This window comes from Pteropus alecto, unplaced genomic scaffold (assembly GCF_000325575.1).
Source record: "Pteropus alecto unplaced genomic scaffold, ASM32557v1 scaffold5, whole genome shotgun sequence".
Lineage (NCBI taxonomy): Eukaryota > Metazoa > Chordata > Mammalia > Chiroptera > Pteropodidae > Pteropus > Pteropus alecto.
In genome coordinates, this window is record NW_006441953.1 from 30,873,753 (window position 1) to 30,901,412 (window position 27,660).

The following is a 27,660-nucleotide window of genomic DNA, read 5'->3' on the forward strand; positions in this document are numbered from 1 at the left end:
CGTCCACGGCCCCCTGAGGTCACAAAGCGACCGGGGCTCCAGCCCCAGCCCTGGTCCTCTAGGGGAGGTGCTGTCCACCGTTGGCAGTTGTCACACTCACAAGGTGAGGGCCGTACCCCTCAGTGCATGGCGGTGATGTTGATGGTGGTGGTGACGATGGTGATGATGGTGATGATGGCGATGATGGTGACGATGGTGTCCATAATGAAGGTCATAGCAAGGGTCTGAAAATAGAGTAAGAAAGACAGAGATCATGTGATTAATCTCATGGACAAGGATCGTTTCTCCAAGAAATGTGTCATTCCAGGAGCCCACGGTTGGCTTGGTGCCGACCCCGACCATAAGCCGTGCAGTCATTTCTCTTCCTCCCGGGCTGACTGAGCACAGGAGTGACGCATCGGAGCCCCAGGAGTCCAGACAGACCCCTCTCACAATGCCTGCCTAGCCTGTAGCTTTCTTCCAGCTGTTGAGTACTCTCGAACCCCGAGGCAGAAAGCGCTGGTGAGCAACTCGGAATGGGAACGGGGCGCGCGGGGGGCCGGTCGGACTGTCCATTCGTCTTCTCTCCATCTCTCCCCACAAGCAGCCGCGGCTCCTGCTTCCCTTTGGGGCATCAGCTCTCATGTGCCAGGCTCTCTGCTGCTCCCGTGCTTGCCCCATGCACCTGGCAGCCGTGGGCCCTGAGCCGGTAGCAGGGTACAGCTCAGGGACCTGCTCAGCCGGCTTCTCCAGGCCCAATTCCAAGTTCGCAGAACAGGGACTAGGATGGACTCACCCAGGGCCGGCTGCAGCAGGTGGCAGGTGCAGGGGCTTGTGCTCGCTCGGCTGTAGGCACCCTGGGAAGGTGTTCTCAGCTAGAGGGAAAGGACCAGAGAAAATCTCTCACGTCCCCTGTCCTGGGGCCTGGACCTCAGGCACCTGGGCCTCAGTCTCCGTGGGGATCGGCCCCAAGGATGCCTCTCGGGAGCCGACGGAGGGAAGTAAGATGTCCTGTTGAAGCCCCCAGCACAGCGGAGAGCGCTTCAGATCTCTCGCGTGTTCGTGTCTGTTTTCTGTCACAGTCCTCCTTATAAGGTGCTGTCCCAACAGGAAATACAAGCACAGGGCATGCAAGTGGGGATGGCCCGCCCCGGGGCCCCCCGCTCTCTTGCTATATGGCTCCTGAGCCTCCGGGACCTCGCTGGTGACCGTGCTGGCCGCCCTGCCAGCCGCAAGCATTGTTAGAAGGCCCAGCGAGATAAGGTTGTAAAGTGCTCGGCACACAGTAGGTCCTTGGTCCTTGGCGGGCGCTGCTTCCAGCTGTTTCCCAAGGCGCTCGGTTTAGGGGTGCTGGGCATCACGTCTCTGCCTGCCCCGCGGACGGCCACGGCATCTGTCAGCGGCTTGCACATCTCTGTGATTTCCCGAGTCGGCAAACAAAGTGCCCCGCGCGGTATCAAGTTCGCCTTCCTCATGTTTTGTGACTTCTCTTTCTGACGCCCGAGCCCGAGCCGCTGGGGGGCGGGAGGGGGGGGGCGGGGTCGCAGCACAGCTGTGCGTTAGCGCGATCCGATCAGCGGAGTGAAAGCAAACGCAGCCCCATGAGGACGCGAAAGGCTGTGGCCGCAAAGCGCCCAGATAACGTGGAAACCACACAGATTTGCGTCCTCGCCCGTCCCCGTCCCGGCCGGGGTTCCCCTCCTTTGTCCCTCCTCTACCCCGATCTTATGCAGAAGGAAAGGACGGAACGATCCCGTCTTTAAGCCGGAGAGTTCTGAGCTGGAAGGGACCTTGTGGATTAAACGTCACCTGAGGGCGGCCTGCACAGCCAGCCCTGTCCCACCCCGTCCCCTCTCCTTGTCCCACCTGTTTATTTGCCTGTGTGTTGCCCTCCCCTGCCTCCCCGAGTGTCAGGACCCAGCTGCCTGGTTCCCACAGTTCCCCCAATTTCACGGACGTGTAATTGATGCTGACGGTGGCCCGTTTTCCTCAATCTCTACCCTCCTCCCAGGAGGGAGAGCTGAAAGCCCACTGGCTACAGGCTCCACCCTTCGGTGACCTCCACCCTTTGGTGACCTAAAGTCACCTCATTAACATAACGAAAGCCACGCGATGATCACTCTCCTCGTTCCAAGGGTCTTACAGCTCTGTTTTTGGAACAGGGCAAGACCAAAAATACTCTTCTTATCGTAAATCACAATATCACATGAGTTTATAAAGCTGTTTCGTACATGAGCACAAGAGCAATGTTTAAAACTTCACGGGCAGATAAGTCCACCTTTGGTCATCCGAGGGGCCCATATACTTACTTTTACGGTACATTGGGCTCCTGGTAGCCAGTCGCTGCCCAGAGCTGCACGCTGCACAGAGCTGCATGCTGCACAGAGGCACACGTGGCACAGAGCTGCACGCTGCACTGAGGCGTACACAGTAGGTGCTTGTGTCAGGTCCGTTGACTGCCCCAGGCAGGGGCCACTGGGAGTCACGTCTGTCCGGGTCTGACTCTCCCTAGTGCTGGCCATGTGGCCCTGGACACGTCTCAGACTGTGGGTCCGTGGTCTCTGTAAACCAGGGTAATGCAACACCGGCGTTTGCCAAGCGTGTATTGAGTCTGTGCGCCCCGTGGTCCTCGGAGCCCCTCTGCACAGAGGCACATGCCACTCACCGCCACTCACTGCTCCTCACAGTGCCGCTGCTCTTGTCCTTGCTTGCCGTGAGGGGAGGGAGGCACGGGGAAGCCCAGCTGGCTCTGGGGTCCCACAGGTTGGGGCAGTCGGGCGGCCTCAGGTGCCAGCAGCTGGCCTCCCAGGGTCTCGCTCTGCCACCCGTGGGAAGGAGGGGCTGCCGAGCAGGAGCCGAGCACAGTGCCGGGCTCATGGCGATGCGTGCTGGCCGCCCCCGCCTGCCTCCGCCTTCGGCCTCTGTGGCAGCAGCCCCAGCCAGCGGAGAATGGGGACCTCAGAGAGGAGGACGGGCTCAGCCCGACAGGCGGCCCTCCATTCCTTCCGAGACAGAGCCCGAGCCCCACACTCCATAAATAACACCTCCTGAGCCCCTCCCAGCCCGTTGGAAGCCGGTCCCTGACAAGCAGACCTGAAGGAAATGGGTTTAAAATGCAAATGGACGTCTTGTTTAACATGGAAGTTAAAAAATCTTTCATTCTCAAGGCAGCTGGGCGCCCAGGAGACGTGAGGCCAGGAAGGGAGCGGCGTGTGCTCCCTGAGCCCGTGCCTGGTGCCTGACCCCAGCGGGTGCTTCTCACGCCACGCGTGCTTGTGCGGCGTAGGATGGGTGCCAGCTGCCGGGTGCCACCCCTGCTGGCTGCGGCTCAGAGCCCTGGCCGCACGCTCCTCGCTGGCTCGCGAAGCCGCGTCGGTGCTCCGCGTGCTGGTCCCGGGCCATCTTCCTGCCTCCCGAGGGCGAGACAACAGAGCGTCCGGTGGGAGGGTTGGGGACGGGGCCTGGAAGAGGCACGCACCCGTTTCCGCTCACCGGGCCCAGATGGAGCCGTCACAGGACCCGAGCTCAGCGGAGCCTAGAAAATGCAGCCCGGCACGGTGGCCCGGGGAGGGTGCAGGGTCTCTGCCTGGTTTCACCCGATTCCACGGGACAGGGCAGAGGGGACGGGGGGACAGGGCATCTTCCCGAGGCCTGGATTCGACCCTGGAAGGGCCGGCCCCGGGCTCCTAGCAGCCACTCGGGACTGTGGGCCCCCTACACACAGCTGGTCACAAGCCTGGGTCTGCTGGTAGCCACAGGTCAGCTCACCAACCCTCCTCCTTGGGCCTCAGTTTCCCCAACTGAAGAGGAAGTAGTTGGACCAGATAAGCTCTGGCTGTCGCCTGAGGAGGGGGCTCGGAAACACGCGCATGCACGTGTACGTGTGCCCGGCCCAGGCGGTGGGACAGGGGACATGCAGGCAGTGTTTGGAAAGTGGCACAAATACAGTGTGAAAGATACAACTGCCCAGGCTGAACGCGTTAGGCCGCGGTCACACGGCCGCTTCGCGGCAGAGCTGGGATTCAAACCGCCGCCAGTCTGGCTGGGCGCGCTGCTGGTCCCGGGACCCCAGCCTTCCTGCTCAGCTTGGCCGTTAATGCTGCGAGATGACCTTCTGCTTCCTTCGAGGGCCCCCAGGTGCCATCAGACAGCAAAGGCAGCAAAGGCCGCCTGGCTGACGGCGGTGGGGGAGGGCTCGGGCTGCTGCTCCAGGCATGGGGCCTCGCAGCTGGCCGCGCTGATGGGGCGGGCTCTCCCCTGGCAAGAGTCACACATGACCCAGCCCAGCGGGCTTGAGCCAACAGATGCAGACAGTGGGGAACACATGCGCACGGAGGTCAGGCGGACACGGCAGGCGCGGGGCCGGGGGCTGGGGGCCAGCGCCGAGCCCTGCGGGGCGGGGTCCGGGGCTGCCTTTCAGGCGTCCCGCTGAATCCACGTGAGCGAAGGCCGTGGGTGCACGTCGCTGCCCCAGCCGGCTGTGTGTGCCTCTGTGGCTCTCTGCTCTCTGGGCCTCAATGTCCTCGTCCAGTAAGTAGGAACAGCGGGCCTCTCCCAGGGCTTCGCTGTGAGGCCGGGTGTTCCCAGCACAGGCCCCACGAATGAAGATGCCCTCTCAGCACCACTGACCCCAAGCCCGAGCGTGCACTGCTCCTCCTGGAAATGTACAGTGGCCCATTGGCTCGGAGCTGAGAGGGTCTGGAAGACCGTGGACGTCAGCCACCTTACTGGGCAAATGTGGAAACCGAGGCTCAGGACGGAGGGGAGCGGCCTGCCATCTGTGATCCTGACACGTGGGCCCCGGCTCTTGCACGAGCGTGAGGCCTTTGCACGCTGCTCTCAGCTTCCTTATTGTACCTGGGCTGCGTGACACCCTGTGGAGTTCCAGACCAAGGGCCATCGCCCTGGGCACCCAGGGAGGAACCGAGACCCCTAGGACTTGGGTGCTTCACCCAGGTCCCCCAGCAAGTCGGGACATCGCTGAGTTCAGACCTTTGACACTTGGTTGCAGCTCAGCCGGCAGAGCAGCTGGCACGTAACGGGTCCTCGGTAGCTGTGGCTGCCCCTGCCACCCCCAGCACGTCGCCCCAGCACCGTCACCGTCACCGTCACCGTCACGGCAGTTCTCCGTGACTGAGCTTCGTCCTGTGCTCATTCTGTCCTGTGAACTCTCCGTTAGGTCAGAGAAGCCCTTTGCAGTGGGTTCTGTTACCTTGTATTCTGTCTCTTTTGTGGATGAGGAACCTGAGGGGCAGAGAGGCTCGGCGACATGGCTGGTTAGAGGTGGGGTTGGGGCCCGAGCGGAGAGCTGTCTGGACCACGGTGTGACACGCCGTCCCATCTGCACACGGGCCCGGCAGCCGAGTCTTTCTGGGTGGCCGGCTCACCTGTTCACATTCGTTCGTTCATTGGCCCCTTCACCCGTTTGTCTTCTGCCGTCGCTGGCCGGGAGCCGTGCTGAGCGCCGGGCACCAGTTCTCCAGGGCGACGGGCCAGGGTTGCTGGCGAGGTGTGAGGCTGGCCTCGCTCTTGGGAATCTCGGAGCCTACGCGGGTGGGCAGTTGGTGTGTGAGGTGTGTGCGAGCTGTGGCGTGTGCGTGTGAGCTGTGGGGGGTGTTGTGCGAGCTGTGTGTGTGTGTGTGAGGTGCATGTGAGCTGTGGGGGGTGTATGAGGGGCGTGTGAGCTGTGAGGGGTGCGTGTGAGCTGTGGGGGGTGTGTGAGGCATGTGAGATGTGTGGCGTGTGAGGTGTGTGTGAGCAGTGTGGGGGGGTGTGAGCTGTGTGTGTGGGGGTGTGAGGTGTGCATGGGGGGTGTGAGCTGTGGGGGTTGTGTGAGGCATGTGAGGTATGTGGGAGCTGTGGGGGTGTGTGTGAGCTTTGGGGGTTGTGTGAGGCGTGTGAGGTGTGTGTGAGCAGTGTGGGGGGGTGTGAGCTGTGTGTGTGGGGGTGTGAGGTGTGCATGGGGGGTGTGAGCTGTGGGGGTTGTGTGAGGCATGTGAGGTATGTGGGAGCTGTGGGGGTGTGTGTGAGCTTTGGGGGTTGTGTGAGGCGTGTGAGGTGTGTGTGAGCAGTGTGGGGGGGTGTGAGCTGTGTGTGTGGGGGTGTGAGGTGTGCATGGGGGGTGTGAGCTGTGGGGGTTGTGTGAGGCATGTGAGGTATGTGGGAGCTGTGGGGGTGTGTGTGAGCTTTGGGGGTTGTGTGAGGCGTGTGAGGTGTGTGTGAGCAGTGTGGGGGGGTGTGAGCTGTGTGTGTGGGGGTGTGAGGTGTGCATGGGGGGTGTGAGCTGTGGGGGTTGTGTGAGGCATGTGAGGTATGTGGGAGCTGTGGGGGTGTGTGTGAGCTTTGGGGGTTGTGTGAGGCGTGTGAGGTGTGTGTGAGCAGTGTGGGGGGGTGTGAGCTGTGTGTGTGGGGGTGTGAGGTGTGCATGGGGGGTGTGAGCTGTGGGGGTTGTGTGAGGCATGTGAGGTATGTGGGAGCTGTGGGGGTGTGTGTGAGCTTTGGGGGTTGTGTGAGGCGTGTGAGGTGTGTGTGAGCAGTGTGGGGGGGTGTGAGCTGTGTGTGTGGGGGTGTGAGGTGTGCATGGGGGGTGTGAGCTGTGGGGGTTGTGTGAGGCATGTGAGGTATGTGGGAGCTGTGGGGGTGTGTGTGAGCTTTGGGGGTTGTGTGAGGCGTGTGAGGTGTGTGTGAGCAGTGTGGGGGGGTGTGAGCTGTGGGGGTGTGGGAACACTGATGGAGAATGCCTGAACTTGCCGAGCACTGTGGACCAATATGACCACACCTCAGCCACGCCAAGAGAAGGGCCAGGGCCCAGACTAATGAGGGCTCAGTCACCAGGACAGAGCTCCTTTGCAAGGGTGACCTTGCGCTGACCTTGAAAGACGGTGGGGAGGGGACCTGGGACTTGAGGCAGGAGAGAAGGGGGTTGGATTCGTGCCCTTGCAGCGTGGGGCTAGTTGACTTCCCGGGCACCCCCACTGCTGTCCCACGGGACCAAGAGGCTCCAGGAGGGCGTCTGCCCCTCCCCTGTGTCCTCGGTGCCTGCCCGGGCCTGGCAGAGCAAAGTGTCAGGAGGGAGTGGGGTGAGGCCTGGACAGAGGGGGCACACGCAGACTCAAGGGGCCTGGGAGACGCAGGTCAGCTCCGAAACCCCTCGGAGGAGAGTGCATGGGAGGGGGGGTTGGAACTGTCTCGAGTGTGTTCCAGAAGGTTTTTCTGGTGCCTTCTGAAAGGGAGAGACGATACGGAAGCAATGGAGCCTGCTCCGGGCCAGCACGGCCACCCAGCTAAGCATCCTCAGGTCACAGAACCTTCCCAGGGAGCCTCTCCCCACTGGTGCTCAGATGAGGGGCCTCAAGCCAGGGGACGTGAGACCCCTGCCCAGCCTGCCTGGACCTGGGGAGGGTTCCCGCCTGGGCCTGCCTCCAAGGCCTGTCTGTGCCCTCCCCACACCACCCAGCCCCCGAGAATCAGAACTTTCTGGAAAGCTACTGGGCCCCCCCATGTCTTCCCTGACCCCCCCCACCACACACACACGCACACACACACGCACGTACTCAGGGCAGCAAATCAGTGGCTCTCTGCACACATGCTGTAAAATTAGCAACTTCATTTTGCTTGTCAGGAAATCAGCTGAGGGAAAAATGTGTTTTCAAGGGATTCATTTTCTTACAAACCAGCATGAGAGAAATAAAGAAAAAGGCCGGCTGCAGAGAGAAAGGACCTTCTAAATTTATGGCAGGGATTCATTATTCATGGGCCACGTTTGAAAAGGCCAAAGCCACAGAAAGGAGCGAGGCGTGAGCGGAAAGGCAGGGGCTGGGCGGGGTGCGGGGGCTACAGGGGACCAGGCGGAGGACCTGCTGAGTGGGGGGGAGGGGACGAGGGGCTGCGGCCGTCCTGAGCTTCCAGCACGGCCACCCCTCCAGGCGAGGCCGGGCTCCGTGTCCGGGCTCCAGCGCCTGCTCAGCGGCTTGGCTGCGCAGTAACCTGCTCGTAGTCGGGGGGCGACATAAAGCCGGTGGGGGCTCTTCATTCTGTGCGTGGCCTGAGCGGGCGTGGGCGCTCTGCGGAAGGGGGCGCGGGGTCGGCGTGGCGAGGAGAGCGTCACGTGACCGGTGGCCCCGTGGCTTGCGTACGCTTCCCCCTGCTCCATCTGACGGAGCCGGAGCCCGGGCCAAACAGCAGCTTCTGTGCACCCGGCGTCCCCATCTGCAAAGTGGGGACAGAGGCCCCCCCACCACCGACCTTCTGTGCGTCCTGTTGCATCTCTGCGCCGAGAGCCGGAAGGAATCTGGGGTGTGGGAACCGCCCCCGCTTCCTCGCCCTCTTTAAAGCGAGTCTAGACCAGGAAGACCCTCCTCGCTAAGACACAGCGCGGGTAGCGATCTCCTTAATTTCCACTGTGGTTACGTTGGAGGGACAGTCACCCTGCACTCACAGGACGGACGCGTGGGCTCCAGCAGCGAGCACAGGTGTCTGAGAAGCCTGAAATTAAGCTCTCTGTCTGTCTGTGGACTTGAGATGGACACTTAGCCCGGGCGCGCGGAGTGTCCTTGGCGGGGCAGCCCGGAGCGGCTGTGGCTGTCACTGTGCCACCGCACAGGTAGTGCCATCGGAAGTGAGGGGAGGGCCTCCGGACCGTCTCTGACTCTTGAGATCTGCCTGTTCATCCAAACAGGGGATCTGTGAGGCTAGAACGGGGGGATCCCAGGAAAACGTCCTCGGGAGACCACGGCAAGGCCTCACGGGGCTCAGCAGAGCCGACCTAGCACTGCCGTCTGAGCCGACAGCCCCGGCTGGGGAAGAGGATTCTGTGGTCACGGTGGCCCCAGGGGTGATCATTCGGAGCTGGACAGAGAGCTCGTTCTCAAAGGGATGCCTTGCGTGAATGCCAAGGAAAGCCATCAGGAGATGGGGTGTTCGGGGTATGATGGAAATGGCCAGAACCTGCAGTGGACTTGACTGGTCTGTCTGTGGGTACCACGGCCAGGCATCCCCACGATTACCTCGTCCCTCTCCATGGCTCCCACTTACAGGTCCGGCCCCCTGGGGCCCCCAGCACCGTGAGGAAAGGCAGGACACGGAGGTGCAGAGAATCAGAGCGACTTGCCCAGGGCCATGTGCTGGAGTCGTAAAGCGAGGATTTAAAGCCAGATCTGACGCTCCCTCTCCTGATAGGACGTTTGTGCTTAAAGACTAAGAAAGAGGGGCCAGCCTCCCACCCCCAGCAATGCCAGCTGCCAGGCTTTGCTGAAAGATTCATTTCTTCAGCCTCTCGCTTAAGGGAGAAGAGTATATTATAAAACCATTAGGGTATCAGTGACCCATGGGAAATGCGACCCATTTAAGTGATATTTCCTTTTTAAAAAGTCTGGCTATTCCTTTACCTCTCGGTGCATTTACCGGGCAAATTCCAACTGATTTCTTGTTTTAAAATTAAACAGCTGAGCAGAGAGGCCCAGGCACTTAGATCACAGGCATCTCTCTCTGTGTGTGTGAGCCCAAACTCATGTGAGCCGTCGGGAGATTCAAAACTTAATAATAAATTGAAAAATATGTATATGTGATCTTTTCAGAATCCCCGAATAGGACAATTATTGCTGTGTAGAGAGAGGAGGGGGGAATCCAAACTCAAATGGGAAAACCTGCACGTGCTCACGTCACCCTGGGCATTCCAGCCGAAGTAACCAGAGTGGTAGACTGCCCGCTTCGAAATGAGGGAACAGAGGGTTTCATCCACGTTGCTTTTTACCTCTCAGAAATACAAAGTAGGCAGTGACCTTGACTCAGATCGAGTCTGTACAGATTCTTCAGACATGAGATGGAGATAAGAGATGAAAATGTATATGGAGCTGGAGCTGCAGATGGGGATGAACAGAGAGGCAGCTAGAAGGAGATCCACGTGGAGATGCAGATCCAGGCACAGGTGCGCCTAGGATCCAGGGGCTGACGGGGGCCGGTGGAGATGGAGATGGAGGCGCAGATGCAGACGGAGATGGAGGCGGACGTAGCTGTAGATACAGACAGGATCGGCCGTGTGTCCCACAGCAGCTAACGCAGGCCCAGCCCGGGCGCGGGTGCTCCTTCGGTGCACCTGGCACTGAGCGGACCCACCTGGCCCCTGGCTTCCTGGGGATCACGTTTCAATATTTCTCATTTTAAACTGCACCGAAAGCCGCAGGCCGTGGGCCCGGCGTGAGCGGCTTCTCTGTTGGCAGTGGGGCTGGTTCCGAGGCCCAGAAGGAGAAACGCTCCCCGCTGCCAGCCTGCCCTGACTCAGAGCCCCGTGGTCCACCCTTGGCCCCAGGCCCGGGGAAGGAGGAGGAGCCGGCGCTGTCAGAGCCCAGCACTGTCCCAGAGCCCTCGCAGGCTCCAGCCCCGGGTCCTGCCTCCCCACCATTGCTCTCCAGGTGCCGGGGAGAGAGACAGGGGCCACGCTCCAGTGAGGTCCTGCCTGCAGCCCAAGCTTTCTCAGAAGCTCGGCCCTCAGGCGGGGTGGCGGATGACACGGGGGTGGGGGTGGGGGTGCTTCGGGCTCCTCTTCACAGCTCGTGTGATTGAAATGGGTGTCTGGTTGTTCACCCGCAGCTTTCAAGCCCCAGCGCCTCCCCCAGAAGCACCTAGAACGCAGAACCCAGGATATTCTCAAGCGGTTTGGCTCTCCGCTCAGTACTTCTCTGGTTCGCGTGAGGCTCTTGAGGGTAGAGAGCGGAGGACGGGGGGCTGTGCCCAGCACTCCGTCGTTCTAACATCCGAAGCAGGAAACCCAGCTCAGGGAGGTCAAGGAACCGCTGCGCCTGTGCTGGGCTTCGAGCCCTCGGCCCTCTGACTGGTCCAGGGCCGGTGGCTGTGCCGGCCCCCGGGGTCGCGCACTCAGCAGGGTCCCATGCTTGCCGCCTGCTTTTCTGTCACCGTCTTGAAATTCCTAATGAGTCTGCGCAGGGGACCGGCATTTTCTTTTTGCCCCGGGCCCCATAAATCACGTCGCTGGTCTCGCCCAAACGTGGCATGGTTCTGGCACAACCTTCCACCTGCTTGCTCTGGTCCAGCTGGGCCCGACCGTCAGGGACCACGAGGCCCGCGACGCGAGCGGAAGCCCAGGGCCCGTGGGGGCAGCTTCTCCCGCCAGGCCGGCGTGCGGCTCCTGCCAGAAGCGGAGGTGGCGCGGGCGCGCTTCCCGCTCCGCTTGCCTGATGGGTAGAGCGAAGGTCCAAGGGGACCAGGATGAGCCGCCAGGACGGTGCTTTGCCGAGCCAGAAGCTGCGGAGCTGGGGCCAGGCTCGCCTCCGGCAATGACCCCCTGGGCTCCGGAGGGCAGGTCCGCCCTCCCCTCCCTGACCCCCTGGCAGGCTGCGTCGTGGGGGTCCGGGGACAGGCTCTGTCTCAGGAGGGAGCCCTGAGCAGGTGGCTGGAGCCAGCATGTGGGGACAGGAGGGCATGACCCCAGTTCATCTTCTCTCTCACCCTTGCCGGGGAGTTTGATTAACGGACTGTGGCCGCGGCGCCTCTGACCTTTCAATGCCGTGTTTATTTGCCGGTCGGCGTGGCGCCGTCCTGCGAAGTGGCCTCCACGGGCAGCGTTGCCACGTCCGCAGTCCACTGAGGTGCACTGGCCTTGATTCCCGTGGGGTCGCTGGACCCCGGCGTAGTGTGGGGGTGACAGGGAGCTTGAGCAGGTGGAAGGGGGCCACCTGCTGCTGCCGCTGCCGGACACTGCTGCTCGAGGCCCCGAGACGGGATGGGCACCCTGCCCTTGCCGGCGGCCAGCAGCTCTCGTGTGTGGCGGCCTCCTGCTGACTTCCCCTGGGAAAGTCCCCTGTCCTGACACCTACACGCAGTCACCAAGTTGTCCAGCTGGGCGGAGTGGCCATCCGAGGTGCCCTAGAACCTAAGGTGTTCTGCAGGCAGCAGCCCGGGCATGCAGCCTGGGCGTGGGGGCCCACCGCAGGGCCTTGGCATGTGCTGTCCCCTTCCTGGGTCCCCACAGGCCCTGACCCCTCGATGCGTTCCAGTCTCTGCTCAGTCACCTTACTTGGGAGAGCAAGTGAGAAACGGCACTCCCAACTCTCCGCCCCTTTTTCTTTAATTTCTAGAGCATGGCGCTGCTCACATCATCCATTTGTTCTGTCCGTTTTCAGCCTGACCGCCCCTCTATGTGTCAGCTCGCCCAGGGGGACCAGGGAGCATGCAAGGGGACGGATGAGGGAGAGGATGGCTCAGACGGACAATTAGAGACACATGGAGAGAGAGACAGACAGACCAAGAGACAGAGCCGCCCCCAGGGAGAAGCCCTCAGAGGCAGACAGAGAAATGACATACGTGGAGATTCCAGCACAGAGACAGACGGACGGACTCTGGGTAAAGGTTTCCATGGAGACTGGCCTGGGCCACCCAGTGAGGGTCACTCATGCCTCCGGAGGGTGGGGTCAGGTGTGAACAGGATGGGGGGAAGGCCGGAATGGCCTGCTTCTTCATGCTGCTGGAGAATGGGGCCTCTCTCTCTTTCGCTCTGTCTGGAATTCTAGCCAGCTGTCTGTCGCTCCCCAGAAAATTCAGACAAGCTTCGGCCTGGCAGGGTTCCAGCTAAAAAAATCTGTCCTCAGGAAAAAAAAAAAACCTCCTTAATGGGGAGGAAAACAGAGCTGACATCACCCTGAACCCAAGTCACAAACGTTCTTTAGTGGGTTCCTGCGAGGTGGCATGCTGTTGTTGATTCAGGACACCCACCTGCAGAGGCGGCAGTGTGGGTGCCAGGGTTCATTCACACGCTCCCCAGGAAAGGCACCCCAAGTGGTCTGCTGGTGTTTCTAAAATAGAAAAGTTGAGTCACGTTCTGGAATCAGCCCAGTAACAGGTCCTGGGGTCCAGGAGGCACAGCGATGGCATAAACAAGCATTAGAGGTGAACGACTTCTCGGGCAGTGTGGTTATTGGAAGAGCATCTTAAAGGCTCACTCAGTCACTCATCAAACGGCTCTTGTGCTCCTGGAGGCCAAGCCTCTCCAAGGTACATCTGTGCCCACTTCTCAAAGCCCAGCTCTGGACCAGACATATAGCAAGTACCCAGTAATGTGGGGATATGAGTTAGATGGGTGGAAAGGAGAGATGGGGAAGGGGAAAGGGAAGGAAGGAAGGAAGGAAGAATTGGTGGAAGAAAGATGAATTGTTGGATGGATGGGTGTGCAGGTGGATGGACAGGTGGATGGATGGATGGATGGATGGATGAAGGATGACTGATGGATGACGGATGATCGATGGATGGATGGAAGGATAAAGGATGATGGGTGATGGGCGATGGATGGATGGATGGATGGATGGATGGATGGATGGATGATGGATGGATGATGGATGGATGATGGTTGATGGATGGATAGGTGGGTAGGTGGGTGGGAGTGTGAATGAGTCAGAGCATGGGTAGGAGTGTGGCTGGATGGGCGGGTGAATGAAAGGGTTTGAGAATGGATGGATGGATAGTTTGTTACAGGTATGTAAGGATGAGTGGAAAGGTGAATGGATGGGAGGAAGGATGAGTAGATGGCTCAAAGGATGGATGGATGAGTGAAGGAACGGACGCATTGGTGAATGCGTGGGTAGCTAGGCGAATGTATGGACGGGTGGATGGATGGGTGGATGATGGACGGATGGATGCGTGGAGGAGTGGATAGGTAGATAAATGCATAGGTGTGTAATGGGTGGGAGAATAGGCAGACAAGTGGATATATGGGTTGAGAATGGAGGGGGTGGGTTGAGGGGGGGTGGATGGATGGATGGATGGGTGGGTGGATGATGGATGGATGGATGGATGGATGGATAGTTGGGTGGGTAGATGGTGGGATGGGTGGTGGATGGATGGATGGATGGGTGGGTGGATGATGGATGGATGGATGGATGGATAGTTGGGTGGGTAGATGGTGGAGGGATGGATGGGTGGATGGATGGATGGGTGGGTGGATGATGGATGGATGGGTGGATGGGTTGATGGGTTGATGGGTGGGTGGATGGATGGATGGGTGGGTGGATGATGGATGGATGGGTGGATGGATGGGTAGGTAGATGGATGGGTGGGTGGATGGGCAGTCATCGGGGGAAGCAGATGGGCAGTATCCGTGGAGGCCTGGGGGTGACCAACAGAAAACAAACCCAGAGCACCACGAGGTACCACTCACTGGTCTGTAACACAGAGCCCTGGGAGTGACCATCCCCAGGACTTAGCTCCTCTGGCTGCACCCTTTCCTCCATCCCAATACCTGCCCCCCTGGCTTTCCAAGGGAAAAACCTGAGAGAAAGTCTGCCCCTCCCCTCCCCCGTCCCCCCCCACCATGTCCACTCAGACCCCACTCTCACCTCGATTTTCCACGTTGCCATGGCAGCAGTAGCCCCTCCTCCTTTGATGGGCACGCGTGTGGGTGTGGCTGTCCTTCCGAAGTGTGGGACCCCACCCCTGTAAGGCCAGAGCCCCACCGTGGGGCCTTTGCTTCCGACACCAGAGCCTGTCCCAGAGCCTGTCCCACAGGCGCTGACGCTCAGTGACCAAGGGGCCGTGGCTGAGTTACTTTAGGTCCAAGAGGTTCGTTTCTTCCTTTTTTGCGGCAATCTGCCCCCTCCGTCCAGGCTGCAGGTGAGGGGAGGGTCTGTAGGGGAGGGGCTATAGGGAAACCCCCGGCCTGTGAGGGACCATGTCGCTGCCTTCGCTGCGGGCACAGGGGAGGGGAAGGCCCTGGGCTGTAGGTGCCGCAGACCTGCCCCGCCCTGCCTCGTGCCTGCTTGCGGTGGGTTCTGAGCTGGTCGGTCACCTCTCTGAGGCTTGCTTCTCCAGTCTCTAAAACAGACCCTATGTGGTCACAATGAGAGGGAGCACTTTGAAAAAAATAGGACTGCGCCACAGGTGTAACTTATGTGGTTTTTAAAAATGATTTTGCTGTGGACAAATGGCAGTTCCAGGCACAGGCTCTTGGCCAGTGGCTGGCGGAAGCTCCCACGCCCCACCCCACTGAGCTGGCACTGTTGGCAAAGCCTAGATTCCAGAAGCGGGTGCGGACGAAGGGTCGCATTCTCCCTTCATAGGGCCTGGAGCCCGGGGAGCCCCCTCGGAGCCCAGCCAGGACACCGCACTACTGGCATTGTCTGGCTAGTGCCCCTGGGCACGGGGAGGCCGGCACGCAGCCAGGGTGCTAGGGCACCCAAGGGAGGCGCAGTGTAGGAGAGGCAGGCCCTGCTGGTGGGGTGGGGCTCCCAGGCCCCCGTGACCCCGTGTACTTCCCGGGACAAGATCCCAGCCTGACCCCGCCCTCCCGCCTGCACATCTCCTGCTGTGGATGGAACGGCCAACTCTGCACGCTCGCGAAATGACGCGCCTTCTCTGGGGACGGCCTCGCTCATGATTTTCAAGGGCTTAAAGCCATCTCGTCGTTATTTAACTCTCAGACGGGATTCTTAAGACATGGAGAAATATGTTCATCCACTTTCGACCTACTCCGGTTTCTGTGCTTGGAGAGAGAAATGCGTTAAGTTATCACGGGTCCCGTGGGCGGAGGCCGAGTGGGGGGGCCGTGCAGAGGGGCTGCGTTAGGGGTGTGGGGACGCGGCCGGCTTCTCGCCGTATCTCTCTGTCACTTATTGTCGTGATGGAATGATTTGAGCATCACTCACTCATTGCAGCAAATTTCACCGGTGTCTGCTTGTCTGGGAGCGGGGGACATGGACGTTGAGGCCGCAGCTTTCACAGTGTCGTGGGGCCAGGGGACATCCCACAAGTGGCAAGCTGTAGCTGGTATCTGAGACTGGACCTGACAGCTCCATGGCCTGGAGTGGGCCTGGACCAGGCCACTCCTGTGGGCCCCTGACCTACGACCCAGGTTGCTGCACTGGGCAGTGAGAAGGACCTTCCGTGGCTGGATCAGGCATGGTGGGGACCCCTGGGGCGGAAGTGAAACTTGACCCCGGCTCACACCTAGTACAAACCCCAAAGACGTCAGCAAGAATGTGAGCGGATGGGACCTTAGGCCAGGGAGATGGTTTTGTGGCTTCTTGGGCTACGGGGCAGCCAGACGCCAGTGTCGTCCTCCCGGGGAGGGGGAGACGAGCCAGCAAACCGTGGTCTGACGTCAGGGAGTGACAGGCGCTGCAGGCGAGTGCCGAGCGGAATGGGGGCAGAGTTGTGGGCGGGCGCGTGCAAAAGGCCTGGAGGTGGCTCTCCACACCCAGGTCGCACTGCCTGAGGCATGTGGAAAGTGCTTTATTTTAAAAGCAATGATGTGTGACAACACATAGAAGGGTCGCCAGCCAGGGGGACTCACCCGAGCCGTGGCATCTGGGGGTTTTACTGGAGGTGGTTATATAGACTTGTGGCCGACCTCAGCCTCCAGCCCCTCCAGAGGTAAAGCCGGCATCAGCTGGCCCATGGCCGCAGGAAGCAGAGACTCGTAGCAGCCAGGGCCTTTTAGGGCATAGAGGTGGCCTTCCAGGAGCTCGTCCAGGCACCAGCCTTTCTTGGAAATGTGTAGGGTTTGCACCCTAAGCCCCGCTGAGCTGACTCCTTATTGCACGGTCAGCAAATACCTTCTGCTTTGGGGGTGGTGTGTAGGGAGCAGAGGAAACAGAAGGGGCTGGCTGCACCCCAGGCCGCTTACTGTGCCGGGAGATCGTGTGTGTCACCTCCTTTAGCCCTGTGACAAGCCTGGGTGGAAGGCGTGTCTCCATTGTACACAAGGGACTCCTGAGGTCTAGTAAGGTGAGTGACCAGCTCTAGGTCCACAGCCTGTGGCGCCAGCGTGTCCCAACACTGCTCCACGTGAGCATGACATGGGCCACGGGTGATGCTCTCACCGTGAGGTATCTGTGGGAGGCTGGCTGGGGGGTGGTATGGCCCAGAAGGGGCCTGGAGCGGGCCAGAGGGCTCTGCAGGGCCGCCCGCTGCACACCGGGCCGAGCCACACACCTTCCCAGAGCCGCGCCTGGGCCCAGCTGCCCCTCTCCCGGAGCCTGGGGCAGCGGGCTCAGCTCGCAGGGCGGGGAGGTGCTGCCTCCCCTGCAGGTGGACAGGACACCCACCCGGATGCCTGTCTCCCTGTAGCACCCGGGTCTGGGGCCAGCTGCTGCTGCTGCAAGCCGCCTGGCCTCTGCACACCTGAGCCTTTATTTATTGTTTGGAATCTCCCCAGAGGGTCTCCCGATGCATTTCAAAGAAGCCTCTGGCTCTGGAAAGCTGTTTGTCTTGCAGGTTGGAGTGGGAGGTGCTTTCACCATCTGCCCCGCAGCTGTCTGCCCAAGACTGCAGGGAGGAGCCTGCACAGGGCAACAGGCCCTGGACCAGGAGACCTCAGTCAGTTGCCCCCTCGGCTACTCGTGGCCGTATGACCTTGAGTGAGGGACTGTCCTTCTCTGGGCCTGTGCCTACTCACAGGTGGAGGCCCAGAGTTCTGGAGGGCGCTCTTGGCTCTTACAGTGAGCGCCTGAGAGCTCATTTGGCATCGGCAATGCCTGTGACAGTGTCTGGGTGAGAACTGTGTCATTCATTCATTCATTCATTCAGCCAGCATTTACTGGCACTCACTTCATGGGGAGTGTCGGGCCAGAGAGCTGGCCAGACGCAGTCCTGGCCTTCGAGGAGCGCTCAGGGGGCTCGCGGAGCTCGGGGGGCTCGGAAATCCAGTTCCGGTGGAGCGAGGATCAGGAGAGCTGCTGGCGGCAGAAGGGGGGCCCCTCCCCCATTACTTCACCTCCCCCTCCGTCTCCTCCTCCGGAAAATGGACTGTGTGACTCATCCCTACCTTGTAGGGCGTCAGGGGGATCGAGTGAGCTAATGCACGCAAAGCACTTAGCACGGCGGCGGACGCGGGGCCCGGGGAATGATCCTGGGCTGTTACCGTTATCATTCCTGTGATTTCCCCCGACTCCGCAGACCAGCAGTCAGGTCTCCGCGACCCTGACCGAGGGTCCGAGGTCCGAGAGCAGAAACGGACGGAAACGGAAACCAGAGGGTCACGGGTTTAACCGTTCAGTTTCATCATTCTGAAACGGAAACCAGAGGGTCACGGGTTTAACCGTTCAGTTTCGTCATTGTATCAACCGTACGAACTTTTAGCCATTAAAAAAGCGTCCACCCCATGTCCCCGATTTCGCCGCTTAGAGCGTCTCTTTGACGTCTCCTGAGATGGGGCGTGGCTCGTGTTCGTCGTATCTTATCCGCCACCTGGTTTTCGCGCTCTGTATTGAAGTGGTCCTCTGCACACGGCAAGACAGAGTTCCCTTCCGATGGCCCAGGCCCCCGTCTGAGAATGCCTCTTTCCATTTTTCCCTCCTCTTTAAAACCGTTCAGTATATCCCCTGAGCTGCCTTCAGCAGAAGCCCTGTACAGTCAACAGTGACTCAGAAAAATCAATGCAGAGTCTCGGATGCTACGAGCTGGGACTTGGCACATAAAAATGGTACCATTTTGTACCATGGACCCCGAGTCCCTGGGAGGGAGGTACTGGGTTGTGGGGGTTTCTCGGATCTGAGAACGCATTCTTTACAAGCCACGCAGAAGCTTGGGGCGTCTCGTCACCCAGGAGCCCTGCTTCTGGGACTTCACCCTGGGAGACAGTCTGGGGAGTGCTCAAGTAACGAAAATGTCGTTTCTGCATAAAGGCCAGAGGCGCTGGTCCTAGATCCGTAGGGAAGGAAAGTGCGCTTCCAGCTGCATAGCAATCCTCCTTTCCTGCTAGCGCGTCGCTGTTTTCTGTTGTTCTCGTTTCTGTAATTTTTAAATGATTCCGGGAAGAGTCGGAGGAAGAGTGGGCGATGAGCCGGGCTGTCGGGAAGGGCATCGTATTGTCTGTGGATGGCTAAATTCCAGGGATTTTCCTAAGGACGGTTTCGGAGTCTAACCTGGCCCAGTCCCCAAACGGCCTCGATGCCAAGCCTGGCCCCTCTGACTCCGCAGCTCGCCCCTTGCTTCCAGAGCTTTCCTCCGGTTCCTCTGCCCGCCTCCGGCCGGGAGTTCCCAGCCCCCCTCCCGCACAGCCAGGCAGCCAGCTGCAGCGCTGGGGACCTCAGGCTGCGCTGTCTGCCCACAGCGAGGCTGTCCGAGCTCTCGAGGCTCTTCTGCTACGCGGTGCCTCCTGTTAGAAATGACTCCCCGGGCTTTCCCAGGTCCTGGCCTCCTCCCGGACCGGCTGGTTCCCTGGGAGACCCCCGTGCATCCCCGCGCCTCCCGGCTGGTTCCCCAGGCGACTGTGCATCCCTGCGCCTCCCCCGGCAGCAGCAGGAAGAGGTGGAACCGGGCAGGGCCCGTTCTGGCCAGTGACTGGCCTGCCCCATTTGTAGGAGATGCTTGGATGTCCTTCCGGACAGAGCCCAAAGGGACATGCGCTGCTTCCCCCAGCCCCTCCGCACCCCCACCCATCAGGGTCACCCACTTTGATTCCACCTGGGCATAAACCCAGCCTGGCCCGTCCAGCGCCCTCATCAGACGCAGCTTCCCCAGTTAACCCAGAGGACACAGTGGTGCCCTGGCTGGTCCCGAGGTCGCTGCCCAGCGAGCCACAACACGGTGTCAAATGCAGCAGTGGCCTCTTGCCGGCAGCCTGTGGGAGCGCTGGGGTGATTGGTACCGCCCCTCCCCACACCTGCCACGGCTAATAGCCCTGCTTTCTCCCTGGAGTCGGAGTGGGGGCAGCTCAGTCACCCGCTGTGGCCCTTGGAAATGTGCCTGGCTTGCAGAGTGACTATTGAAGCAGGGACATCTGATGGAGGTTGACGAGACTCCCCTGTGCCAAGGTGAGCAGCAGGCAGCTCTGCCTGAGCCAAGCGAGCCTTGCCCATGCCAGGAGAGTGACCAGGGACATGTCTAGGGACAGGTCTCAGTTACCCTGATGGTTATAAACCAGCCCTAAGGACCCACCAGTTGGGAAAAGAACCACGTGTTGCAAAGGGGCCACCTTGTGTCATCGTGCGACCTCCAGGGCCCGACTCCGCAGGACCCAGTGTCCCCTTTCATCCACAGAGCTGGAGGCCCGTAGACAGCACACGGTCTAGAGCCCAAGTCGGGTCCGGTCTGGCTTTGTCCTTCAGGACCCGGGCAGGTGGCGTCACCTGCTGCGCCTCACTTCCCTCTGCCCGGCAGAGTCCGGGTGGGAACGGAGGTCAGATGCAGAAACCCACCAGGAGGCCCCAAGAGACCGAGTCCTGGGGCTGCAGTGGCCTCGGCACGGCTTGGGCGGGGGCGGGGTGTGGCTGCTGTGGGGGATTTGTGTCTCCCGGGCTTGCTTGTCTGTGGCCTCGGGCCGTGGCCGCTCCACCCCGCCTAGAACCCGGACCACATGGAGCAGCCTGTCCCCGACCAGCCCTTGGGGCGGCCGCGGGGGCTGCTTCTGGAACACCGCCACCCCTTCGCTCCCCAGGCCGCCCAGAACCACGCAGCTGCTCGTCCTTCTATACTCAGGTCGCACCCCCCAGGGTCCAGGGGAGCACCCAGCCACTGTGGACACTCACGGGTGACAGCCCCGAGCGTGGTGAGCCCCCACCCCCGAGGGGCCTCCCATGCTGAGGAGAGACCACCCTGTCAGAGCCTGTCGCCCTGTCTGCAGCCTACTGACTGGTGTCACCTGCCCCCTGCTGTAATGCCACCCTAGGCAGGGCCATGGCGTCTTCCCTCAGCTCACCCTCCGAGCGGGCATCTGACTCCCCGTTTCACACTCAGAATCTCAAGCAACATTCCAGAATCTTCTCAATGGACTTGATGGGCCCTCCAAGTGCCCTGTGCCACCCTCTCGCGAGGGCTTAGGAGCCAGTCTGAGCTGTGCAACAGAGCCTCCTCTTCCTGGTCCCCTGACCCCGAGGAGCCGAGTGGTCCCTATGTGATGTTCGCTCGGTGTCTGTCCCTTCCCATCTCACGTGACAGCCCCCGTGCATGGCCGGAATCCAACTGGAGCTCAGAACTGCATGCGGCTGAGAAAACGTGTCTCTAACTTGCTTTGTGCGCCGTGACCGTGACTGTGACCGTGACTGACCGTGACCGAGCGCCAGCTCTGCAGTTGGACGCCCTGGGGCCCTGGACGAGGCCCTTCCTGGCTGGGCCTCGGTTTCCCCTCCGAGAATTGCAGGCAGTGGTCACAACCCTCGCGAGCGTCCGTGGGGCCAGCCCACGATATTCTGCAAACCTTCGAGTGCAGCTCACGGGGGCTGTCCACACACGCCGCACCCCGGCCACAGAGGGGGCCACAGGAAGTGGTGTGACGTCAGCGCCCCGCAGGGGGCACAGTGACGCTGCCGGAGCCCCTGCACGTGACTGCGGGCCCGGCCCCTGCCTGCTCCCCTCCCCCGACCCTCGTCTCATTGTGGCATCTGAGGCCTGTGTCGTCAGCCTCTTTTACAGGTCCAGGCCTTGCCCGAGGCCACACGCGTGCGGGTGGCACCTGTGTGCTTCTCCGAGCCAGCCGGTGGGAGTCAGGGTCTCATCCGCATGAGGGGGCGCGGGCGCGAGCTGAGCACATGTGCCTGCCAATGCAATAATTCTGGAGTATGAAAATGGCTTAATTAAATCATTTTTTAAAAAGTGTGTGCAAACACTCCGCAGTTAAGCGGCCGATCTGCAAACAGCAGCTCTCCGGCGGCGCTCGCCTGCCCTGCCCTGTGGGCCCTGCGCTCAGCGTCTGGTTTTTTATTTTACTTTTAATTTGAGTACGTGCAGATTGGAATGATCGCTTTCCCAGTCGCTGGGTGCAGTTAGAAGACCTTGGTGGTGGCTGGGACTCTGAGCGGCGGGGAGGGCGACGTCACCTTGAGCACAGAGGTGGTGCTCGGTGAGCATGGCCCCTCCCCGTGGCAGCGAGCCTCACAGGAACCCGGGCACTGTCCTGGGGTGAGGAGGGGCCTCTCCCCAGCAGGCAGGTGCAGGGCTGGCGTGTGGGCGCCGGTTCTGAGACGCAGTCCAATTCCATCCTCATACTTCTTGCTCGCGGGGGGTGCCCAGGGAGGGAGACCTGCTCGCCCGAGGTCACACAGCCTCCGAGTCTGTGGCCTGGAGCAGCCCCACAGGACCCCAACAAGCGTTTACTGAGCGCCAGCTGTGGGCCTGGCCTCTGGCCTCTTGGGCGATCTTGGTGACTGCTGTCCTCGCCCGACGAGGTGACCTGCGTGGACTTCCCGAGGGGGCAGCGTTTGATCCGGGGTCGTGCCCGCGGCTGCGGGGAGATGACACAGGAATCGGGCATGCAAGGCATCTAATTCAGAGTATCCTTGCACAGAATAGATGCTCCGTAAACGCTCCGGCCTGGGCCCGTGCCGGCTTGAACAGTGTCCCCTCCAAACCCATGTCCGCTCAGAGCCTCGGAATGCAGCTTTGTTTAGATATCAGGTCTTTGCAGAAATGAATAGTCAGGGATTGAGATGAGATCATTCTGGATCTGGGGAGGACGAACGCAGATGACTGATGTCCTTAGATGTCCTCTCCTTAGAGGACAGGCATGCGGACAGAGGAGACAGGCGACATGGAGGTGGAGACAGAGGTGGGGGCTGGGAGCCGCCCGCACCTGGGAGAGGCAGGAAGGACCCTCCTCTAGAGGCTTCGCGGGGAGCACCCCGAGTTCAGACTCGTGGCCTCCAGAGGAGGAGAGAATAAATTCCAGGTGTTCGAGCCCCTCGTCCGCAGCGTTCGCCACGTCCGCCCTGGGATCCTAACTTAGGCCCCCGCCCTGCCCAGCCTTGACTCCTCCTGCCACCGTGCCCGCTTCCCCTCGTGTGCACCGAAGGCACAGGGCCCCTCGGCATGGCTGCTGTGCTGTCCTTCCAAGGGGGCGTTTACGGTGGCGGGCGGCCGAGAAGCGCAGCTGCCGTGATTCTTTGCACAGGAAAACATGAGGCCGTGACCCCCCAAACCTCGTCCTGTTTCATCGTGCGAGATTCTCGGGGTCCCTCCCTGCCCCCCTTTCTCCCTCGGCCTTTTATTGCCCACAGATTCCAGGCCGAGAGCCGCCTGCTGGACTCGGCTCCGCTGCCCTGACCGCACAGCAGAGCTACCTGGGGAGCGGAGCATCCGTCCCTGGGCGTCTGCCACGTCCCGCGGGCGCCCCGGGTTTGCAGTAGAATCATCCCACGTTCTGAAAAGCGGACGCTTATCTCAAGTGCCCCCACAACCCCCTTCAGGTGACATGCAGGGGGAGGGGGAGACCACGAGAAACCGCCCGTCAGTCTCCAGTGTTGTTTCTTGGAATAAATCTTCGCAGCACAGAGACGTCACTGCTGGACTGAGTCATTTATTTGGATTTGAGAAGCAGGGGGCCCGAGGAAAGAGCAGGGTGAAATGCAGACAGCGAGAAAATGAGCTCTGGGCAAGGGGGCCCCAGGAACCCCAGATTTCAGCCCTCAGATGCTTCAGAGGGGAACCAGTGCCCAGACCCGGAGCGTGTGCCCAGTGGGCTCCGAAAATCAGCAGCAGAGTGAGTGGTGAGTCGACACCCCCGACCTCCAGCCCCCGGCTCCGAGCGAGCCTGACTCACGGTGCCTGAAATGCTGACTCCATCGACTTAAAAAAGAAACAGATGAAATTAATCTTAATAGTAGATTTTATTTAACTCAGCATATCCAAAATATTACTATGTCAACATGTAACCAGTGTAAAATTATAATGAAATATTTTACTCTTTTTTTTCTGCTAAGTCTTCGAAATCGGCGTGCGCTTTGCTCTCACAGTGCGTCTCAGTTCCAAGGAACTCACCAGCTCCCGTGCCCGGCACTGCAGGCCCCCATCTCCCTGGGGCTCTGGGGAGTGTTCACGTCCCTCCCCCCCCCACCCCAGCCGCTGGCCCTGGCGTCTCCTTCAAGGCCCACTGTGGCCGTCAGCTGCCCACGCACTGCCGCCCACCTCAGACCCGGCTCTGAGCCCACCTGTAGAAGTCAGAGCAGTGCCCCCCAAAGATGTCACGTCCTAATCCCCAGAAGCGGTGAATGTGTCCCCTGACACAGCAAAGGGGACGCTGCAGATGTGGAAAAGGTAGGGGTCTTGAGATGGGGTGATGACCGCGTCACCCGCGTGAGCCCCGAGTCATCACAGGGTGCGCGTAGGAGATCCGACTGCAGAGACGTGACCGTGGAAGCAGAGACGGGGGGTGGCCTTGGAGGACGGGGGACAGGGCTGTGAGCCAGGGAAGGCAGGCGGCCTCTAGAAGCTGGACAAGGCCCGGAAATGGGTTTTTCCCTGGAGCCTCCAGAAGGTGTGGATGCCTTGATTTTAGCTCGTAAGACCCAGAGCTGTATGATAATAAATTTGTCTTGTTTTAAGCCACTAAATTTGTGGTAAGTTGGTAAGCCACCAGAAACAGATACACGGCTGTGTGGTGAAGGCCACGCAGCCAGCGTCGTGCCGTGCCCCCTCTGCTGGGACCCCTCACGGGCAGGCAGGGGACGGAGCGGGCCCGGGCCAAGCGGGTTTGGGATGTTGGGATGGAGTGTAGAAGTCTCAGGAGGAGGAGTCAGCAGGCGGGGTGGTGGGCGAGTCGGCGGCGGGGCTGAGGGTGGACGCTCACTGTCTCCCGGCCTCTCTGGGTGTGTCACCACGCGTCTGCAGTCGGCGTCTGCTCGCTGTCTCCCACCCGCCAGCCCGTCAGGACAGGACAGCGTCCGTGCTGCTCACCGGGCTCCATGAGGGGACTGGCGCACAGTGGGTGCTCGATAAACACGAATGAACGTGAGCAAAGGAAGAGATTTGAGTTTCCGGTCCTTAGAGCGTAGAAGAGCTGATCGGGTCAAGAATGGGGGAGGGGACGAATGAGCGAGCGCACTCACGGCCCCGGGCTCAGCGGGAGGCTGGACCGGGGCGCCTGGTGTCGGAGGACTGGGGTTTGCGTCGTCTTTCAGGGCGAAGAACTTTATCGATAGCTGGTAAAGCAGCAGTAGAGAGACTTCGGTTTACACTGACCCCTTCCCTGTCCCCAGAGGAGACAGGGGACATCCTGGGCTCAGGGCCTTTGTTCCCGCTGCCCCTCTACCTGGAATGCTGTTTCGTGTCCTAGGGCTGCGTGACAAAGTACCGCCAAAGCAGGCTTAAAACCGTGGAGACTCGTCCTCCACGTCTGGTGGCAGGAAGGTGGGGTCCAGGTGTGGGCGGCGTGGGCGCCTTCTGGAGCCTCTGGGGACGTGGAGACAGAGTCGGCTGCGGCCTCTCTCCCGGCCTCTGCGGGTGGCCGGCCACCCTTGGTGTCCCTCGTTTGTCTCTGTTGTCACAGGATGGTTTCCCTGTGTCTGTGTCTCTGTGCCCTCATTTCCATGTTCTGTGACACCAGCCATTGGCTGAGGGCCCACCCTGTGATTACATCTTTAAAGATTCTGTTTGCAAATAAGGTCTGGGCGGACGTGAATTTGGGAGGACGTCATTCAGCCCGGTACAGATGGCTTCCGCCAGCCAGGCACCCAGCACTGTCCTCCGGCCCCTGGTCGCGGGGTCCCGAGGCCCTTTACGCACTTTCTCTGAGTAGCAGCCCCGCGTCTCAGCCCTGCAGCCGCTGCCGCTGCTTCCCACACGTTGGCGCCTGGTGTGTTGGTTTTTTTTGCTGATTTCTTTATCACCCTCCCCAGTTTCCCCGCTAGAACGTAGGTTCTCAGCAGCAGGGCCGTGGCTGGACGTGCTCCCTGCTGCGGACACACCGGGCAGGGGCCCCGAGTGAGCAGGTGTGAGCAGGCGGAGGCCAGGGAGGAGGCTGGGTCCCCGGGAGGCTGCGGGACAGGGGCCAGCGGGCATCGGGTCGGGTCTGAGGTGTCTGGGAGGCAGAATCAATGGCAGGTCTTCCAGATGGCTCGCTGGGGTGGGAGGGACGGGGGAAGAGACCCGGAGGCCCAGAGGTGGCTTCTATGCATCGAGCCGCAAACACAGCCATTTGTTTCTGGGGTTCTGGAATTTCCTGGGTCTCCAGATCGATCCTGCTAATGGGCCTCTGGCTTCCTCCTTCTTAGAGAAAATCAATCCTCAGAGGTTGCCTTAGTGCTTCCGTAATTACACCCCTGGGGGTCTTCTCTGTCCCCTCCCGCAGGTCCGCCCTGGGAGGCCAAGGGCAGTCAGAGGACCAGGGTCCACTCCTAGCCCCCGGGGAGGGGGCTGGCCCCTCTGGACTTCCCCGGGAACATGTGTGTGTTTGGGGTGGACTCTCTTTCCTGGCCAGAGAGGGACCCTGTGACCCTGAGGCCTGAGGGATGCGACCTCTGAGGCCATGGGCCACATGGCCACTAAGCCCCAGTCAGTAACATAGCCCTTCCCCACCGAGCCTCGGTTTCACTCGATTCAGGGGGAAACCACTGTGACTCACGTCATGGAAGGCAGCTGCTCCCGGGGGGGCCCAGGGCCTGGAGCTCAGCTCCCTTGGGGCCGTCTCAGCGGTGACCAGACAGAAAGGGGTGACATGTGGGCGGGTCCCGGGGCCGCCGTCCAGGCAGGAGCTCCGTAGCTGTGGGTCCCCGCTCCCGTTCCCGTCCCCACCCCAGGGTCCGTCTCCTCAGCTGTGGGAGCCCAGGACGTGGGGGCCGTGTCCTTCCACGCATTTCCGTGGGGTGCTGCCCAGGAGCACTGGTCTCAGGGTCACCACCGTGCAGTCGGTGCCACGTCCCGACGTGTCCATTACTTCCAAACACAGAGGGGAGGGTGGCCTTGGTGACCCCTCTCCCGCTGGCACTGCGGGCTGGGGCTTCAGAGCTCTCGGGGGCCCTGCCTGCACCTCCGTACAGACAGGAAGCGGGCCACAGACCAGGTGGGGCTGGCCCGCTGCCCTGGGCCTGATTCCAGTACGGCCGGAGCCCTGGTGCCTCCGCGGCCACCTGGACACGCGGTCAGCGGGGAGGGTGCTGGTCCCTTCAGGAGCTCAGGGGCCAGAGAGAGACATGGATGAGCCGACAGGCCGCCGAGGCCTGGGCCTGGTGGGGAACGTTCTGCAGAGCAAACAGGGCGCCCTCTGTGTGGGCGTGGCCGGTGCCCGCGCCCTGCGTCGGCCACATGTCAGCTGAGTGTTCTCGGCAGGAGCCTCTGCCTCTGAGCCTCCTCCTAGCCCTCGGGTCACCTGTGGGATGGATGGAGTGACACAGTGTCAGGGTTTCATGAGGAATCGGAGACGGAAGGACCTAGAAGTGTCCGGCACGTGCGAGGCCCCCACAGCCAGCGAGGTGCGGACGCACTGGGGGGCTGAGTGAACTGTGGGGAGATGCCGAAGGCGGTGCCTTGGTGGGCAGACTGGATGGCGCTCGCCGGCAGAGGGTCCTGACGCCACATCCCAGCCCAGGCCGGGGCGAGCGCTCGGTGTCCCCGAGGGAGCCCAGCGCCCCGCTGCCCCGGGCGAGGGGGACTGCCCTCAAGGCTGTGCTGGGTGCTGCACCCACTGGCCCGTGGCTGGTGCTGCGTCCGGTCCTGGGTGCTGCACCCACTGGCCCGTGGCCGGTGCTGCGTCCGGTCCTGGGTGCTGCACCCACTGGCCCGTGGCTGGTGCTGCGTCCGGTGTGGGACCGGCGCGCCCTCCATGGGGAGGCGGGTCGCTGACAACTGTCATCCTCCTCCCCCAGGTCGTCGGACTTCGGGACGTCGTACACCAAACTCGCTCTGCAGCCCGGCGTCACCACCGTCATCGACAGCTTCTACATTTGCCCAACGAACAAGAGGAAGGTACGTGCCACGCCCCGGCGCCCGGGCCGTGCAGCCGGGCCCTGCTCGGGGACCGGCTCGGAGACC

General features: G+C 61.2%; 1 protein-coding gene across 1 annotated transcript in view; it reads left to right on the forward strand.

Annotated features, from left to right (window-relative positions):
* The window catches only part of SORCS2 (sortilin related VPS10 domain containing receptor 2), a 377,827-nt gene that overhangs the window by 234,923 nt on the left and 115,244 nt on the right, over positions 1-27,660 (forward strand). Inside the window, exon 7 of the mRNA XM_015594851.2 lies at positions 27,495-27,594. Within this exon, the coding sequence (XP_015450337.1) occupies positions 27,495-27,594 (100 nt within the window). The remainder of the gene's footprint in view (positions 1-27,494; positions 27,595-27,660) is intronic.